The 20,137-nt window shown below is 35.1% G+C and overlaps 1 protein-coding gene across 4 annotated transcripts in view; it reads right to left on the minus strand.

Annotated features, from left to right (window-relative positions):
* CACNA2D1 (calcium voltage-gated channel auxiliary subunit alpha2delta 1) overlaps positions 1-20,137 on the minus strand; it is a 500,765-nt gene that overhangs the window by 133,728 nt on the left and 346,900 nt on the right. For all 4 annotated transcript variants that reach the window (XM_068550454.1, XM_068550455.1, XM_068550456.1 and 1 more), the window contains one exon: positions 6,872-7,003. In XM_068550454.1, coding sequence (XP_068406555.1) covers positions 6,872-7,003 — 132 coding nt within the window. The remainder of the gene's footprint in view (positions 1-6,871; positions 7,004-20,137) is intronic.

Genomic DNA, 20,137 nt, shown 5'->3' on the forward strand with positions numbered 1-20,137 from the left:
TAAAAAGGGAGGGAATACCACTCTTAGTCCCTTAAGAAAAAACACAAGCAACAGTGGTGGACACTGCAGCAGACAATTTACTCAGAGGATGACAGAGAAATGATAGGAGTTGTCAACCCCTTATATGTGAAGCTTCCTTATCAGTCCTGGTCTCTGTAACTGATATTCTTTGACTTGAGTAAGAAACAAACCTCCATAATGTTGAAATCACCACTGTTTTGGATTTTCTTTAACTGGTAGCTAATATTAGTCCCAACTGATACACTGGACTTTAATCATTATTAGCATAAAAAAAAACAATAAAGTAATCATTTCAACATAAAGGGTATTTATACAGCAATCAACAAGTGTAATTAAACATATTTATAGTTAAACTTTGTATCCATTCACAAATATCAAAGTAAAAAAAAAAAAAAATACAGGTATTTTTTAAGATAATTGATCAATGAAAGCAGTTCTTTTATAAATGCCCCAAAATGGTGAACATCCACTGTTATCTTCTTTTCTTCAAATCAACCAGAAATCTATTAAATGCTCCCTTTTTTAAATAACCAAAAAAGGATTCTTTGGACTACTTTGTCATCTGCTATTTGCTGTTTAAAACATTTTTAAAGTATTTTCAAAAAGAGTTAAGCAGCTCAAGAACAACTGGCTATCCACATGGCAAAAATATGTCCTTCTATATACTTTGCACACAGGTCCTTTTGCATTTTCTTCTAGCAAAATCCTAGTAGATATAAGAACAAGGAAGTGTCTCCCTAAGGAATATTTAAAACTAATTCAACATATACTAGGCTCCTGTACTGTAAACCCATGTTTTTGAAATGAACAAATGAAGGAGGATGAAGAAAGAACAAATGATTAATAAGATATTTTAAAAATGTAATATGAAATTTAGGAAATTTTTAGTTTTTTCTTTCTTTTTTTTTAAGTGCAACTAATTATCTAAAAAGAGTAAGCTGCCTACATTGGCATTTTGACAAGCCACTAAGTCCTGATTACAATCCCAATTACTACAGTAATTGGTATAATTTCAAGAGACACTAATAGATGAAATGCGTAGTTTGTATGTACAGTTTTTATGATGCATAAAAATTCACAAAGTTGATAGCTCTTGAAAGCAGTTTTAATAGCATTAAGGTTAATTTATATAAATCAATTAAGGGTTTCTAAAGGAAAGCACTCATAAATTAAACTGATTGTCTAGTCAGCACATATTCAATGAAGATGTCACCAGACATGGGTTCCAGCTTTAACTCTGCCATGAAACAAGCTGTATAACTTAGGCAAGCCCGTCTAGTTATCCTACAGAACAAAGACTGTGAACTTAGCAAATGCTAAAGGTCTAAATGCATAAGTAAATAAAGATAGTGTCTGCCCTGGAAATCACATTCTTCAATCATCCCAAATTATTGTTGAAGAAATAGCTTCAGAGATATAACATGACTTAGCGAAAGTACACACCTATGCTGATGGCAGTTTTAATACAAATCAAGAACTTCTCTTCCCTCAGTATAATGTTCCTTCTATTATCACACACCCAGCCTACCTACCTTCTAATTTGGAGAGGAGAAAGAGGAAGACGGGAGAGGTGGAAGAGGAAGAGAAGGAAAAGAAGAAGGAGAAAGAGGGGGAAAAAAGAAAAAAGACATACAAGTCATTTTTATAGCTTATTTCCATACATATCAACCAAATTAGAAAACAGACAATTTATTGATATTCAGTCTAAGGACAGATGTTAGAGTACAAATTCCCACTAATTACCAAACTGCTATTCAGAATCACTCTGCAGAGGTGCCTTTATATTATTATGTCAGCTCTAGAGCCCTCCTTATATGGAAGCAGTAGTTGTCTCCATGCAGTTTAAACAACCTAATAAATGGAAATCATGAGGGTGGCTAACCATCACTTATTTTCTCCTACACATTTTAGCAAATAAGAAACATATTTAATTCCTTTTTCCTCTTAACAATTCTACAATTTAACCATTTTATCCTCCGTGTTTCACAGCTCAAGTCTGTGACTGTTTTCCAAAGCTTACCACCACTTCAACTGATGGCAGCGGGATTTATACCCAGGCTCTTGGGTGTATACCTGCTTAACCCACTCACATCACACAGCCCTGTTCTAAGTAGCACCTTACCAGTGAGCAAGACTATTTTTTTAGACTCTATTGTGAGTCAGAGAATTCTAATTTCTACAAAACACTTTATTTACAATAATGTGGCAACATTTTTTTAAAGGTAGTTTACAGAATAAAAAAAAAAGACAATTACAAAATTCTACATTTGTATTGGGTTGGCCAAAAAGTTTGCTCGGGTTTTTCCGTAAGATGATATAGAAAAACCTGAATGAACTTTTTGGCCAACCAGACATTAATATATGAAATAGAATGCTTGATCCTCACAATTCTGTGAGGTAGTGGGGAAGTTGATTTCTCATATTTTCTCATAAACTCAGAGCCTGAGAGATAAAGTTAACCAATTTAGGAAAAAGAAATACAGGACACCCAGTTAAATTTGAATTTTGATTAAAAAAAACCCCACATTTTAGTGTAAATATTTCCCAAGTATTGCATACTTAACACTAAAAAATTATTCTCTATCTGAAACTGAATTTTAATTGGGCATCTGTTATTTTACCTAGCCACCCTACAGAGAAGTGACTTAACTAAGGTCATCATCTAAAACCTACATCTTCCGACCAACTCCACTGTGTAGAGTTACTGCTAGGTATTATTGCTTAGTCATCTGTCTAGAACTCCTTCCACATTTCTATTTCAGCTCCTTTGTCAATTGATTGCGACCTCAATTATGTTTTTTAATTTCTCACATGAAGAGAAATCTGGATTTAGGCAAAATTATTCTAGTTGATACTCACTCTTGTAAAAATGCCTACTGTTTTGCATTTTCCGAAGTACTTTTCCTTGTATTATCTCATTGATCACAACAGACTCACTCAGTTCCTCACAGCTAGTAGGGAGCTTCTAGCCTGAGGCCCAAATCTTGTTAAATGAAAATCCAATTAAGTAACATTTATTCTATTTCCACTCACAATTAAGATAATTAACAATATTTAAAGGCTAGTTTGATATTTGCTTTAACAGACAGTAACCAGGGATGAACCGTTCTACGTTAATTTGGCTGGAATCAAAATGGTGAGGCTAAAATCAGAGAGGAAAGTGTGGCTTACTGAGAAATTTTTAAAAAATCACTTCACTGTAAAAAGTCTTTAAACCTGAAAGAACTGTGAAATATGCTGAAAACACGTCTTAGCATAAAAAAGAAATATAGTGGTCCACTTTTAATTATAATATTGTCTTAGTGTCTTTGCTAAAGAGATTTGGTTCTATTATAGCATTATTACCATAAAGAGCAACTCATTCAGCTTTAAAAAAGAGGAAATCCTGTCACATGTGACAACATGAATGAGCCTGGAGGATATTACGCTAAATAAAATAAGCAGACACAGAAGGACAAGTACTACATGAGATCACTTATATGAGGAATCTAAAAGAGTCAAACTTATAGAAGCAGAGTAGAATGGTGGTTGCCAGGGGCCGGGGAAAGTGGGAAATGGGGAGGTATCGGTCAAAGGGTACAAAGCTACAAAGTTATAAAAAATGAATAAGCCCTAGAGATCTTCTGTATAGCATAGAGCCTGTAGGTAACAATACTGTATTGTGCACTTAAAATTTTGCTAAAAGCGTATGTTGGGCTGCAACCCGCAGGCCTGCAAGCCCTGTACTCTCCCAGCTTCAAGAAGAAAGAGCCTAGAGTCAGTGACAGAGACGTCAATGGTTTAATGGATGGGGGAGCTTATGGGTCTGAAGCAAGGTCCTGGAGTGACACCCCATCGTGTACAGCTGCTGGCGGGCAGAACATGGCAGCAGGCTTTGATAGGGGTGGAGGTGGGGAGGGGGGGAAGGGAGGAGGGGAGGTTACCAGTTACAAGGAGAATTGACATTGATGTCTAGTTGGCTCATGGGTTGCCAGGGAAACCAGCAGAGAAGCATGCCCCTCACTGCCCCTTTTGTAATCTATCAGGTGGCAATGTTCTGATCTAAAGCATAGAATAATCATAAGTTGGGGCTGGTGGCAAGTAAGTAGGCATTTACTGATTAGGCTCTGTTATTAAGAGGGAAGGTCAGTCAGGTGAGTAGGGTGTAGGTGAAGCAGGGACTAGTTGAGCAGGGGATGGACAGAGAACGAGAGAACAGCCATCCTGGCTGCCCATCTCCCTGCACAGGGTAGGTCTTATGTTCAGTGTTCTCATCACAAAACATACAATAATAAATAAGAGGGTGGGAGGAAACTTTTACAGATGGAAGATAGGCTTTATGGCATTGATTGTGGTGGTGGTATCACCAATGTATACTTATCTCTAAACTCATCAAGTTGTATACATTAACTACGTACAGCTTTTTGTATGTCAAAAAATAATTTAAAAATAAAATAAAGAGAGCAACTCAGCAACAGACTGACTAAAACTGAAACTTCATTGACTGTGTTCCATAGCAGTCAAGAGAGCCATTACAGGGGCTCAGAGCTCATTTGGTGAGTCAGATTGTCTGTCAAACACTTGCTGAAAAACAAGACATTACAGAAGAGCCCAGGGTTGCTTCCACAGCTAATGTCCTGGGGGGACCACATGGATTCAGCTAAAGTAAACCTTTAAAGATCTTTCCCAAGGTGAAAGTGGACAAAGGTCAACATATTAGGAAATATATGATTAGGGTTTTAAAAAAATTAAAGCTATAATCCCTCAATTAGCATTTAAAAGAAAAAACATAAAAGATGATTTATTGGTATGTTTAAAAATTGACTGCTATTTGTAAAAAGAGCCATCTTTGAAAAGTGTGCAAAATATGATCTATCTTTCCTTCCGCCTCTTGACCCCAATGTTCTCTCTCCCCTTTCTTATACAATCTTCCCTCCCACACCCATTCCTATTTCTCTCTCAGAATCCTTATGTGTCTTTCTTTTATTCATGGCATCATCAATTTCCCTCTAGTACTGGGCTCTTGGTTTCTCCTCATTATCCTAATTTTCTCTTACTTATTTTTTCTCCTTCCTTCAACTGCATATATATGGAATTTTGTATTGAGGTAATATATTTTAAAAGACTTAAAAGCTACATAATGTGATAAGTTATTGATAAATATAAATAATTATATTCGTGTATTATTGTTATCACTTGTGTATTTATTTTTTTTAATTGTACTTATAAATGTCTTATAAGACCTGCTATAGGGACTTCCCTGGTGGTGCAGTGGGTAAGAATCTGCCTGCCAATGCAGGGAACACAGATTCGAGCCTTGGTCTGGGAAGATCCCACATGCCGCAGAGCAACTAAGCCCGTGCGCCACAAATACTGAGCCTGTGCTCTAGAGCCCGCAAGCCACAACTACTGAGCCCGTGTGCTTCAACAACTGAAGCCCAAGTGCCTAGAGCCCATGCTCCGCAACAAGAGAAGCCACTGCAATGAGAAGCCCACTCACCGCAACTAGAGAAAGCCCACGCACAGCAACAAAGACCCAACACAGCCAAAAATAAAAATAAATTAATTAAAATAATAAAATAAAATAAAATTTAAAAAGACCTGCTATAAATTTAAAGTTTATTATATTAGGTTTACTATGCACATGAGTAATAATGCTTTTTTTCTTTATATTACATACAAAAATTTTCAAACTCCTGCTATATGGTATTTAACATATTAATAACATAAGAGTATTTTAGAAGTGTTGTATTGTACTGAACAATATTTCCGTAAGTAGAAAATTCCACTATTATTACAACAGCAGATATTAACATTAATATTTTGCTAACTCATGATTTTTTTCAACATTGAAATACAGAGTAGGCCTTTTGTATCCCATTGGATTTCTGCAAAAAAAAATAACTGTCAATGATCTTACCATCTGGCACTTGTTGCAAGAAGTTATATATCTTTACCTAATTTGAGTGCTATTTAGTCTGATAATGCCCATATACTTTTATTCACTGCTATTGCCATACAAAGATAGATACTATTTAATTTCTATTTCACCCCCTTTTCACTGTTGTGATCTTTTATTGTTAATAACCCTATTTTTTAAATGTTTAGAAAACACAAGTCTAAAAAAAAAAATTCTCATATATATTGTAGCTGTTTAAAGCCAAATTACCTAGCATGTATCCCATAACTCAGGTCACGCTTTGAGAAAGTAAATGCATTTGTGCTTGTCAGCTTGTTCTGAAAGGTGGAGAAGTTAAAAATACCAACAGACATTTCACTTAAAGTGTTTTCAATAGGTTCTCGGGATCTACTACTGATTAATCTTTCATTTTCATTATAAACTTACTTCTCCTTATCCTTTTTTTATTAGAATAAAGGACATTACAAAAGGGTTTATTCATGTTAATTTGTAAAATATATTCATCTCATTTTAACAAATCCACATTCACTGGTTAAAGAAAAGCATCAGTACCTTTCACATAAAAGCAAAGACTTGAAATCTGGAAAGAAATATTTTAATTAGTCTCTAAAAATTCTATTCAGTTCTCTAATGTGACTCATGGTCCATGATATGCAGTTGGACCCTTAGAATTGTTTTGGGATTCATGATAACCTCCTGTTCCCGGTCCATAGATACCTGCCCACGGTCTCACTGCAGCCCACCTGATTCCATGGGCCAGCTGCTTCTCAGGTGTTTTGGTTTAAAATAATTTTGGCAGATACAGAGCCAAGGAAGGAGGAATACTCTTTCCTTTTAAAAGTACTGTGATACCATCTTTTACCAAGTAAGAGAAAGTAACGGAGTGTTCAAGAAGAACGAAGTCTGGTACTTACAGTTTTATTTGGTACCTCCTGATCACTAAGCACTTACCTGGATAATATCGTGCCAGGCCTGTGGCACTGCCAAACACCTGCCACAACAATGAAGGGTCTTCCTCCCGATTTTTCTTGAAAACTTCATCTAAGGCACTCGTCCAGTTGAGTTCATTTAACACAATTGTTGCTACCCCCAAAAAATAAGAAAAATCAATTAATTCAAATTTGGAATTAATAATTGAACCTGTCTTCACTTTACTTGCAAAATACTGTTATACATTTTCATTGCTTTACCTACAAAAGTGCTCTAATCTGGTGGTAATCAAAAGTTTAGACACGGAATCATTTCTTCAAACACATGTTTACATGATGGTGGCCCTATCGACATTTTAGGGCTGGGTGATTTTTTGTAGCGGGAGGTGTTCCGTGCTTTGTAGATGTTTAGAAGCATCTCTGGCCTCTACTCGCTAGAGGCCAGTAACATCCCCCCCCCCACCCCGGTGTGACGAGCAAAACTGTCTCTAGACATCGTCACATAACCCCTGGGGGGCCAAATTACTTTCTGTTGAGAACAATGGTGATGCATAAAACAGGCAGTATCAGAACTCTGCTGCTGGGAGTATCCCTTGCACTGAGGCAGTTCTGAAGTGCTTACAAGGCACCTCATGACACCTCATGACACAGTGTGACCACGACCGCCCTCAGTATTTTTTTTTTGGGGGGGGTGGGGGAGAAGGAAGGATTTATTACTTGCAGCAAGTAAGGAGAACACCAGGGATTTTCCCCAAAGCACTGTCTCCCCAAACAGCAAAACTGGGGAAGTTTTAAGCTAAGGGTACATGCATATTCACGAAGGGGCTTCGGTGGTATATGCATATTCATGAAGGGGCTTGAGCAGAGGAGAATTCAGAATAGCTCAATATTGATGATTCTCTGTGATACACTAACATAGTTTGGTCTGTTACCTGAATTAAAAAAAAAAAAACAAAACCCAAAACAAATAGATGTTTGTTACTGAGCATACTTTATTAACTGTGCTTATGTAACAACCAAAAATGCGTACATGTTGATAAAGAAAAACTCATTCAGAGGCTTGACAATATCAGTGTTAGAAGTAAGAGGTGGCTGATACTTTATCACTACCTTTATGAACAATAATTTTCTTTTTTCTGGTGAGTTCAACTAATAACTAGAGCATGGTGATAATAAGGGACAGGTCATTGATTTTGATACCTACTTATAGCGACTGACTGATCTGGGATAGGTATCACAAACATATGCCAGTCATTATAATGAAAGAGAAACAATGATAATGTGGGATACAACATGGGCTAAAATAACATATAATTTATAATTATGGGTCTCCATGATCACAGCATCCTATGTCTAACATATGAAAATTCTAATTGGCTTAGGATATTATTTTCCCTTTATGCAAAAAAGATGACATAAGATAATCTCATCTTTTTTGGAGGGGTCTTTATATGTAAAATATGCACCATGCCCACAAGCAGATTAGCAGATTGGGACACTCTGCATTTGAGAATCTATGACCAAGCCTAAATAGCGGACGTGAGCTTGGGATAAGGACTGGAGATACTGCTTAACTCTTTCCATTCTTTTCTGTGACCACAGCAAGTAAAAGAAACAAATGTGATCATGGTTAGATCACACACAAGATCTTTTAAAGGGAAAAGGAAAAAAGAGCTTCTATCAAGAAAGAGCCACAGAATATGTATTTATATTTTAAAGTTTATCATTTACCAAAAAATGAAAAGCAAGTATACTGTGAAATTGTTCTGGGACCAACATCTTCATGCATTTCTCATTACTGAAAACTAAAGAGATTTCCATCTTTATGGATGTGATTACCTTCAAAAAGATCAGTTGTGTGTGTGAATATTCATGAGCTGGGTCAGATCCATAGTGCATCTGAGATACTAGTGAATTCATATTCAAAAGCATGATCCAATGAACACTGAGTGGCCAGTTATGTGAAAATTTATATTCACATAGATAACCTGAACTGATACTCACTATTCATGAATATTTATGGTACTATACAAAACATCACAGAAAAAGAGGGACATCCTACCTTTTTTTAAACATTCATGAATTTTAGAGTAATATTCTACTCAGCAAAATAATCATGTTTATTTATGTTCCAGATAGTTAGAATAGATTGGGGATTAATGAAGTCTATCTCTTCAATTTCCTTGGCTCTTTAATTCACATTAAGCAACAACTGATATCTAATTATTTTTAATAAAGTTTTATTTGTTTACAGGGCTGCTAATTTTTTTCTCATTTTATTTGATAACAATTACTAAGTATTAGGTTCTGATACAGTGATTGTGAATTGTACTTTTATGTACTCAGGGGAACAAGTCAAGCTCTGGAATGTTCTTACCATCATGGTGATACATTTTAAAATTGTAGTTTATATATTTGAAAATTCTTTTTCAGATAAGACATTGCAAAATGTTTTTCTCAAAATTTGTTCATATGCAAATGAGCAAGGTGCATAAATATTTTCAGAATAGACACTTGAATGATTTACTCAGAATGAAAGAAATGGTATTGTATATGTATCATATGAGCAAGGTTTATAAACTTGATGACAGTGTGAAGCAAGGAGTGAGGGTACAGATACTTCCATTTGTCATTGTGTATTTATAGAGACTCTTGAGTGCAATCGTTATTCTAATAGCCACAATTTTTACTGGAATGTCCAGAGCAAGAAATCAAAATTCAAAGGATCTGCCACGCGAGTACAAAATTAGTGCCACCTCTTTAGAGGAGAGTTTGGCTGTAGTTGTCTATCAAAATGCACCGTCTTTAATCCAACAATTCTACTTCAAGGGATTTATACTATGTATAAAAACATGGTAAAACACCAAAACTAGAAGGTAAAATAAATTGCTGCAGTAGGAAATTCTTTTTCTTAAATTATATTGAAAGCAGCTAAAAATGTAAAAGAAAAAACATGTAAAACATCAAAGCAAATAAACAAGTATGAATACCATTTTAGATCGTTCTTGGTGATTTGGCTATACTTTCTGGATCCATATTATGAACTACATTTGACTAATAAACATATATTACTTAGGTATCCTATAATAAGCAGATTTTTATCTTCTTAACCTTCGAAAAATTAAATACCTAATCCAGGATTACTAAGGTGCCCAACATTTCCCCATTTCTACTTCATTAGCATAACTCAGGAAAAACAATAATGAAATAACTGGGTCATTTGCAGATGGCGGCATAATAAAACTAATGCAGAATACTGCCCATGCTAAAACTTTTAAAATGCAATTATTTTTCTGTAAGGCACAGTCTTTATATAAATGTCTAGAGCAAGAAATAAAAATTCGAAGGATTTTATTTAATTGCAGAAACATTGGTATAAACTAGTAGCCGAATAATATTTCTTAAAATAATTCCAGAATAAGTGATCCTTTTAAAAGGACTTGAAATAGTTCTTGGCCACAAATAAAACTTTACCTTTTATTTGGACAGATATACTCAAGGATATGGGTAATAGTTCCGACTGGTTTTCCATAAATCGTTAGGCAGTATTTAAAATTATATCGTATTTAATTTTCTCAATTATATACTGGATACGTATTGCATTATTTAATATACCATGTCCTCCTTCTCTACCTACTAAAATGTAATGTTTTACATTCACACAGTCAAACTTCTAATGTCTTGCTTGAATGGAGTACATGAGGGTACACAGAAATTCATGAGTGGCTTCTACTTTTTTCACTGTGTAAGACAAACTGGTCAATCGTGATCTAGCCTTGAACCTACTGCCAATTACTAATGAACTTAGCTAAGTGTCTTATGGCTTCTTTAAGAGTAAAATTAGTCCTCATCTTCTGTCAACTTTTAAGAAATGAAGATTTTTATCTTTGTTTGAAAATTAGAGTTTGTGAAAATAAGTCTTTCATAGATATCCAAGGCTAAGCTTATTAAAAGCAGTGACTGCTGGGAAAGCAAACCTTGACTTTGGGGCCTCTATTCTGAATGGTATAACAGCATTTCACTGATAATTGATTCAGAACACCAAGCATACGTCTCTCTTCTTCTACTTAGTTTTCAGAAACAGGGCCTTGATGTTCAGCAATTCTCTCTTTTGGAGGATTCTTTTGTTCAATCTGGCTTCTCAAGGGAAGAAAGAAAAATCTAATTTGTAACAGCACAAAAGAAGCACCTTACATTTGCTGCTAATTCTCCTAAAATACGTGACATATCTGTATCTCGTTTATGACATGAATACAGAATTGCTGACAAGTTCGGAATCCAATTTTCTCCTGTAAATTTCAGCCATGAAGTGTTGCACTATTGCTCCCTTTTAAGTTTGAGTACATTTTGTTGACTTATTCAGAGTTCTGGGCCTCACCATGCATTGAAGGCACTATATAACTATTTGAAAAACCGTAAGGTTATTTATAACGTCAGCTACAGCTTTGAAATGAAGTGGAAATATGCTAGAAAAAAGAAGAGAAACATATTTTTTATGATTTACTTAAAATATAAAATAACTTTGACAAGTCTGCATCAAAAATACATTTTACACAGCAGAAAGTAGCTTTGACAGGTCTTTGATAAGCTCTGTAAATCTTAAAGCTATGTAAAGAGACTGGATACTCACAATTATTTTTAATAGTAAATATGATACAATTAAATAATTAAAACAAGAGAATTATCCGAATGTTTACTACGCTATTTCCATTTAATAATAGCATTCTATTATCATAGCCTTTCATTAAGATAAAACTAGCTAAACTATTGCCACTGATAACAAATAAAGTCAGGAATTTTCTAAGAACTTACTGTGTGCCAGCAGGTGCGTTAACCATTTTCTATGCATTATCTCATTTAACTAAATATGACACTTTGAGTGAGATACTCATATTATCTTTTTTTAGATGACAAAAACAAAACTTATTTTTAGATGATAAAAATAAAAGGGCATGTAATTTGTCAAAAATCATACAGTGAGAGCTGTACAGAGAGCACCCAAATAAGTCAGATTCCAAGATTCTTACTGTTTATGAACTATTTATTATTTCTAAGCTTTCATTATATGTGTAGCTCTGATTTAGAATTTTAAATCTGAAAAAAGTAAAAATCACCTATGCCTTTGTAACACAGTGTTTCTCAACTGAGAGAGATATTCCTTCCCAGGGGACATTCAGCAATGTCTAGAGACATTTTTGATTATCAAGACTGGTGGGAGCCCACTGGCATCTGGCAGGCAGAGGCCCGAGATGCTCTAAATATCCTACAATGAACAGGACAATCGCCACAACAAAGAATCACCCAGTTCCAAATGTCAATAGTGCCCAGGTTTAGAAACTTTGCTCAAGTACAGCTATAAACACAAGACAATTAATCTGCTTTGTAAAAAGCAATATTCCCAATGAATACTGTCAACAAAAAGCCACAACAAAACTTCTTCAAACCGAAAGTTGATACATTTTAAAAATATTATTGTTTCATATTAAATTATGTCAATATTTCAGGCTACATTCTGACACCCTTTGGGTGGAGCAAATTTTCATTTTAGTCCCAGAAATTCTAACACGTACTTCTCATACCTGAGCAAGTAAGTAAGGATTTCAAAGCTACTTTTTTAGTGCCATTAAATGTCATCCCTCCCCACCTCCTGCTTTAGGACATTCATAGAATACTAGAGTTTTGCTTTTTTTTTTTTTTTTTTAAATGATTCAACACTATGCCATTCTAAACTAAATTTTATCTTTATAGCAAATGTTCATTTTATCCCATAGTATATAAGGTAATCATTAAAGGAGTTGCATTTAGCTGGTGAGCTGAGCCAGATGTCACTAACTTTATTCATCAACCTTAATCTTGAAAAAGAAAAATGTTAATAAGAAGAAACCCACTGATCCAATTAAGCACACAGACAAAAAGAAGCCACTTTAAGGACTAGACAGTGTGCATAAATATTAAAATGAACGAATCTTTTCAGTGGATTTGGCTAAAGGAATCTCATCTAATCCCAGTATAAATGAAAGATTAATAAAGTACAGGGAGATGGGAAGACCGAATCTAATCTCTCTAATCATGACTTTGGCACCAGCATCCACCTCCCACTGAGGACGGGAGAACAGAAGGCTCCAGGGCACATGTGGGCCCTGATGAGGAGATAAGCCTTATTCCTACTGTTAATTCGGTACAAATATTAAAAGGCCGTTGTCCTTGTCAATTCTCTAAGGCCCGTATTACTGAGATATCTGGTCTCACTCCCTATGTCTTTAGTTTCCCAGCACATAAAAGGAGCTCAGGAGAAACCACTTTATTATTACAGAAAATAAGAATAATGCAAGGGGAATAGAAGACACTAGGACCCAATGTCATATTTATTAATTGAAGAATTTTAAATGTCACTTTCAATAAAATGACAATTACTTGTAAGATTTTTCTTGAAGGGGTGTAAGGTTTATGCATAAGAAATGTCATAAGAATAGGAGGCACAATAAAAAGTTTATCTTTCAAGTATTTTAAGTTTTTCTCTTCTTAGTATTATCAAAACCAGATAAACAAGTAAATGATTAGTAACTTTGATGGCCAAGAGTCTCTCTCACTGGCACAACCTGCTACTTAAAACTAATCATTTAATGTTGTACTTCTGTTGTCCTTTCGTCTAAAAAAAATAAACATAAACACGCTAAGGATGTTAGATAGGGTTAGCATGAATGTCAAATAAGCTTATGAATAAAAGGACATCAGGGAGCGTGATGTTATTATAGTCCTTTCCTTAGCTGGATTACAAAATTGTAAGATGCACATTTCTTTTAGATGCCTTACATAGAAAAACAGTTTCTTTTTACATCTTGGCATATTATTTTGTCAGTTATTTTTTTTACTTGAACAATAACACATTTCTTTTATATACAGCAACTAGAGTATAACACTGTATAATTTGTAAATATAAGGCTGAACTTTACAGTAATTACCTGAGGAAGACAATACAATTTTTTCCACTGATACTACTTCACAATGTCATTTTCATCATAAGTGTGACTATTTGTAATTAAAATTGTTAAAAGAAAAATTGTTAAACATCTATTTCTATATATTAGAGCAATACTTCAGTAAACACAGAGCCTACTAAATTCTGAACAAATGAAAAATAGCCAAAAATGCTCTAAACATTTTTTAAATTTAAACTTTAAAAAGGGAAATAAAATGCATGAGCTTAAAAAAGAAATCAGGGCTTCCCTGGTGGCGCAGTGGTTGAGAATCCGCCTGCCAATGCAGGGGACACGGGTTCGAGCCCTGGTCTGGGAAGATCCCACATGCCGCGGAGCAGCTGGGCCCGTGAGCCACAACTACTGAGCCTGCGCGTCTGGAGCCTGTGCTCCGCAACAAGAGAGGCCGCGAGAGTGAGAGGCCCGCGCACCGCGATGAAGAGTGGCCCCCGCTCGCCGCAACTGGAGAAAGCCCTCGCACGGAAACGAAGACCCAACACAGCCAAAAATAAATAAATAAATAAAATATGGTATAAAGTTTAAAATAAAATAAAGTACATCTACAACAGTGTTATTATAAAAAAAAATCAGAAACTATGAGAACATAGAAATGAAGTTGGAAGCCATATAAGAATAAATATGCAATTAAGCCCAAATATAAAGGACTCCAAAATGAGGTTTGTTTGCTTTTTAAAATGCCTAATTATCATGCTGGTGATTCTTTTTCCTTTAAATAATTGGCATTTAAGAATTCAGTATATGCATACATGTAGTATAAGCAAAGACTATTCTTACTTACTGCCCTCCCAATGAAAGGCCGCGTGTCTTTGTGCCAGAAGTATCCATCTGACCTTGGGAAAGCATTTTATTTTCTCTAAACCTCAATTTTCCTCACCTGCACAATGGGGGTAATAATAGTGTCTGCCTCACAGATCTGTGCTGAGGATTACAGGTACTTAGAACATCTTTTGTCACTTAGTGACTGCATAATAATTGCTACCTGCCCTTATCATTATCATTATTTTCTTATTTACCTCTTAGTACTCAGCATTTAGAATATTTTTTTTAAAACATCTTAATGGAGCCGTTCTGATTGCGCTGCTAAAATGCTAGGATGAGTGATGTAAATCTAGCAGCCTCTCTTTCCTCAAGGAACCTTTGCTCTTACCTCGGTCCTAAGTTAATGTCCAACAACACTACTTAATTTTCTTATTATATATCGCATGAAGAAAATAGCATGTTAACCTTTCCAAACCATTTATTGATACACTGTTTCAAGAGAAGGCAAAAATGAAAAAACAAATTTCTCTAATGATAGCATTTAATGTACTGTATAATTTCAGTAGAGATAATTTTTACTATGGAATATTCTCAGCACTCCTGAAATCAAACCACGCTGGTGATTGTGGCCCTGAATACAGCATAGACACACTAAAATTCTGGGAGAAGATATTAAATTATATGACCTAATATACATACCAGACACAACACAGGCACATGCACGCACACACACAGAATGGTGCACACACAGTTCTGTTAAAGCGGAGAGGAAACTCTGGCCGAGAATTACAGACCAAATTAGATATGGGAAATCTCTTGCCTTTGCTCTGAGACTGCCTAACTGCATAGGGAATTTAGTGTCTACATACAAATCTGGACTGCTGAATTCATAAAGAAGGATCAAAAAGTACTGGAGCTGACTAATGAGATACGGCTGCAGGATAACAAGGCTCCTGGGGGCAAGGGTGATACTGTCAGTGAGGCATACACTGCTTAGTACTTAAGGGTTTGTGTCAACTAGTTTTAGAACAAAGAGTTGCCTGGTGATTTTAAGATGGAAAGATCAGATGCACTGAAACACAGTACATAGCAGATAGCTATAATCAAGAAGAACAATCGCTTGGTTTAAACACCATGCACTGCTTCAGAGTGAAACTAAACACAAAATAAATCTAAGAAATTGAACTACAGATTGTTACTTACAGAGTCATATTCCATAAAGGTATGGATGAAATCTAACACCATATCTAAGACAACATGAGGTTAGTATCCTTACATCTCTACTTGCACATGAATAAAGAATTGTCATATGCATATAAGCATACATGCATGCAGAGCACTCATAACATTATTTTTACAGATAGAGAGACATCTACATATAAAAAGAAAAAAACAAATACATCAACTATTTCAGTTTTCAGGATGCTTACAACACAGTGAGCATGATTTGTTCAGGTTTTAATGTATTTATTACAGTTATTGACGTGTTAAATTTGTATTTAACAGTCCTAGCTACTGCCCAGTTCAACAAATACCTTAATAAAGAAATAATTCTTTTTCTATTCTAATAAATCATGTATTTTTAATTTTCATTCATAGCTTAATATCCCATAAAAGTTTAAACGTGTCACTCAAATTGTTTGAAGAAGCTCAAGTTATTCTGACATAGCTTTAAAATATTATAAAGGATTCAATACCTGGTCAAAACAAATACTCTGCATACAAGCTTTTAAAAATGGCTTAAAGGCTTTTGATCTGATGAAATATCATAAGAGATTGTAAGTGACCAGGTCACGTTGGTTCTACCTCTGTGTCTATCTTCTCTCACTGCAAGGCCAAACTCACTTAGGTCTCTCACAACAACCTTTAAATAGTCTCCTTCCCTCCAGTTTCAGCTCACTTTCAGCCATTCTTCCCACTACTGCCACAGAATTCTACTTGGCAAATGCCCTCCCTAATGAAAAGTCTTCAGTTAGTCTCCATAAAAGTTGGTCTTTTATGATTGCTTCTACCCCATCTTCCAACCTCCTCTCCCACTGCTCTCCTTATCAACAGAATGGCTGTAGGATCTAGTGTGATATTTCAAGGATAGAATCTCACACAGTTTTCCTGCCACACCAAAATATCCAAACAGAAACATATGGCACAAAAGGAATACTGTGACATTAAAAGTGGTTTGGGTCTCTTTACTGTAATAGATGGAATTTTAGAGAGGGGAAGGTCTATTTCCAGCACTGTATTCAATCATTCAAAGCACATTAATAACCCTTGACTAGGCTCTTGGAGTTAAACTCATATAAATTGCGATAAAAAAAATTGTGATCATTCTTCTCAGCTTGCTCTAAATCTAATGGAGAAAGAGATAAATCAAAGCATCTTACATCCAATTTTGCTTTTGTATCATAGACCTTATTAACAACATTACTGCCTATCAGAAGCTAAGTAAATGTTCTGAGGGTCAGGGGAAGGAGTGGTGGTCAAAGAAGACTTCCTGGAGGAGGTGGTACAGACAGTTTTAAAGGAGAGTGGAGAAGTGATAGGAGAGCTGGATGACTAATTCAGTGAATGCCCTGTGCAGAACACAGAGGCAAAAAAAAAAAAAAAAAGGCACAAGGCATTTCAGGAGCTCGATGTTCTTCAAAATGGTTGAATGAAAGAGGAATATGGAATAAAGCAGCCAAGATAAGATTAGAGACACACTGTTGTGATGATCCAGCAGTACTAAACACAAAATAATTTTATTCTGAGAATTACAGAAAGCCATATAAGCTAAAATATGAAATAATCATATTTGCTCTTGAGGCTTCACTCAGAAGCCAGGATGGAAAAATATTGAAAGTAGATTGGAAACAAGCCAGATGTGAATGGGGAAGACAAGATAGAAAACTAGTGCAGTCAGGCTGGCGAGGAATGACAATGGTCTGAACTAAAAAAGCAGTGCTGGACGTGGGGAGTGGAAGGAGATTAAAAAGATGTTGGGGAGAAATAATCTACAGACCATAGTGACAGATGGTGGGAAGGGGAAAAGAGGAGCCCTGGTTTTCTGGCTTGGGCCTGGATGATACTATTAACAAAGATATGAACATTGGAGGAGGGACACACTTGAAGATATCAGTGTCATAATGAGTGGTGTCTGTGCCATTTAATCCATTGAAAAGGGTTATCCAAAAGGTAATTAGAGAAATGAATCTGCAGCTTAGCCATGAATCCATATGGACGAATCGGATTTGGAAGTCATTGTTTCAGTGACAGTCGAAACTGTTTGAAGGATGTTCACGGTATTGACATCAATAAGCTCCACAGATCCTTAAGTACTGAAGCAGCTTTACTTCTCTGAGAAACACTGCCAAAAGGAAATAATGTGGACCTAACTCTCACAAAGAAGACCACCTTTTCCCATGGGAAGTAATCAGCATAGCATGCTTTAATACGTACCTACTGTTTTCATTTAACAAAAACAGCAAAATGTGCCTTTCGAATAAAATTTTCACAACTGCATTAAAATAAATGCACCGAATACAAACTCAATTTCTCTACGCCTGACTCACAGTCCATCAAGAAGAGATAATATGAAAAGATACTGGAACCAATAAAAACCCATTATCTTCTAATGCATTGTTTTGAATTTTGCCTTTTTAAAAGAGTTACTGACTTAAATCAAGTACCCAGGGATACAATGCCTGAAACTTTTGCACGTAGAGCACTTTAACTAATGCTTGCTGTGTACTTGGAGAATAAGCAATTTCCCTTCTGCTCGGTTAGAATGATGAGGTAATCTATTGTGCCTTTACACTTACACAGAGCCCCACAAGACTGAAGCTCGACGATTACATGGTCTTATAAGACCATAAAGTTGTACCACAGGAGTCGTATATGTATTAAAAAGACACTTCAAATTGCCGAGCATGCACTTCTTTCCATCATTGTGTGGCTCTCTTCTGCAATTCACTTGCACCTTTGACTTTCGGAAATGATTTAAACCTGCATCAGTAGCTCTAAAAGCACGAATGCCAACCACCCTCATTCATCAGAAGTACAAGAGTGACAAGATTTAATTACTTAGAAACATCTAGATATTTATTCCTAAAAATGAAACTTCAATTGGCCTTTCAACAAAATTTAATATCAGAAGGTAACATAAAGACTTTAAGTCTTCTATTTCATAAAACATCAATGTTAAGAGGTAATAAACTCAATTTAATTTTAAACACATAGTTACCATTCTCTAATATAAACATGGATGGTTTATTGAAATGAATTTTACCATTCTTTGCAATATGTGTTTTCTTTGACATTAATCTTTTTCACGATTTTGAAACAAGCCTTTACTTTCTTGTCACTTTGTGTTCCGCATCAAACGCATAGAAGCCAGAATCTTTTACATTTGTGTTTCTCTGGCCTCCCAAATAAATTTGAAGTAAAGCCTTTTCTTTTTTTTTCTTAGTGAAATTCTTTTATATTTATTCTACTAAAGGATCAATCTCCCCATTTCTTGCCCTTTCATCTCCTATTCCTAAATGTGACATCTGCAACATTTTTGTTTAAAACCAAAAGCCTGTGCATTTCATTGTTTAACTATTTTTGTACTTTTTTTTTTCCGTTTTTAAAATTGCCTACCCTTAAACAAGGTAGCAATACCTTCTTAGACAAGAATGTAGGGATGTGTGTGTATGTGTGTGTGTGACTCACTATGGGCACCAGATCATATTATTCAATTCTCTATTAAAATGATACATGTTATGGGGATATATGTATATGTATAGCTGACTCACTTTGTTATAAAGCAGAAACTAACACACCATTGTAAAGCAATTATACTCCAATAAAGCTGTTTTTTAAAAAAAATGATACACGCTTATGCTACATTTAACCAATAACATCCAATTAATTCTTTTAAAAGCATTTAGTTATAATAGCTCTTCTAGACACTGCAAAAACTTCACATAACTATTTTTTAGTGAGGACAAATAACTTTTTATGCTTTTGGAAAGTGCAAATATAATGAGATTAAGACTGAATTTTATGTTTCTTTGTAATATTCTGAGATTTCCCCTAGGTGCACATTTATTCCCTTGCTTCCAAAGGTATGCCTAGTGATCTTTTCCACTATTGGAACCTATCTTACTAATCATTTCCTAGAAAGTTTTCTTTTTAAAAAACCATTTAAAAAATCTCATCTTCTTGTCTAGAATTTAGCATCTTTTATTAAAGTTAATAAATCTTTCATGGGTATTATCAGTTTTTTGGAGCATAAAGACGTGTTCATTAAAATGAAAACTTCTCTGAAACCCATGAACTTTGTTTATGCCCATTCCTAAACAACTCTCTTTTTTCCCTTAGGTCAGAATAAGTTGAAATTTATGCTATCAACATCAAAATATAGACTATGGAAGCATATTTTTATCTGAAATTTGATTCAATGAACAGCTTACTGGAAAGAGTTCTATATTTGATTGATAGACATATATGAAATGTATGTATTTGTACATTTATGCAAAGTAAAATGGGGATTAAGTGGGGATTTGAAATGG

Source organism: Eschrichtius robustus, chromosome 8 (assembly GCF_028021215.1).
Source record: "Eschrichtius robustus isolate mEscRob2 chromosome 8, mEscRob2.pri, whole genome shotgun sequence".
In the NCBI taxonomy this organism is placed as follows: Eukaryota; Metazoa; Chordata; class Mammalia; order Artiodactyla; family Eschrichtiidae; genus Eschrichtius; species Eschrichtius robustus.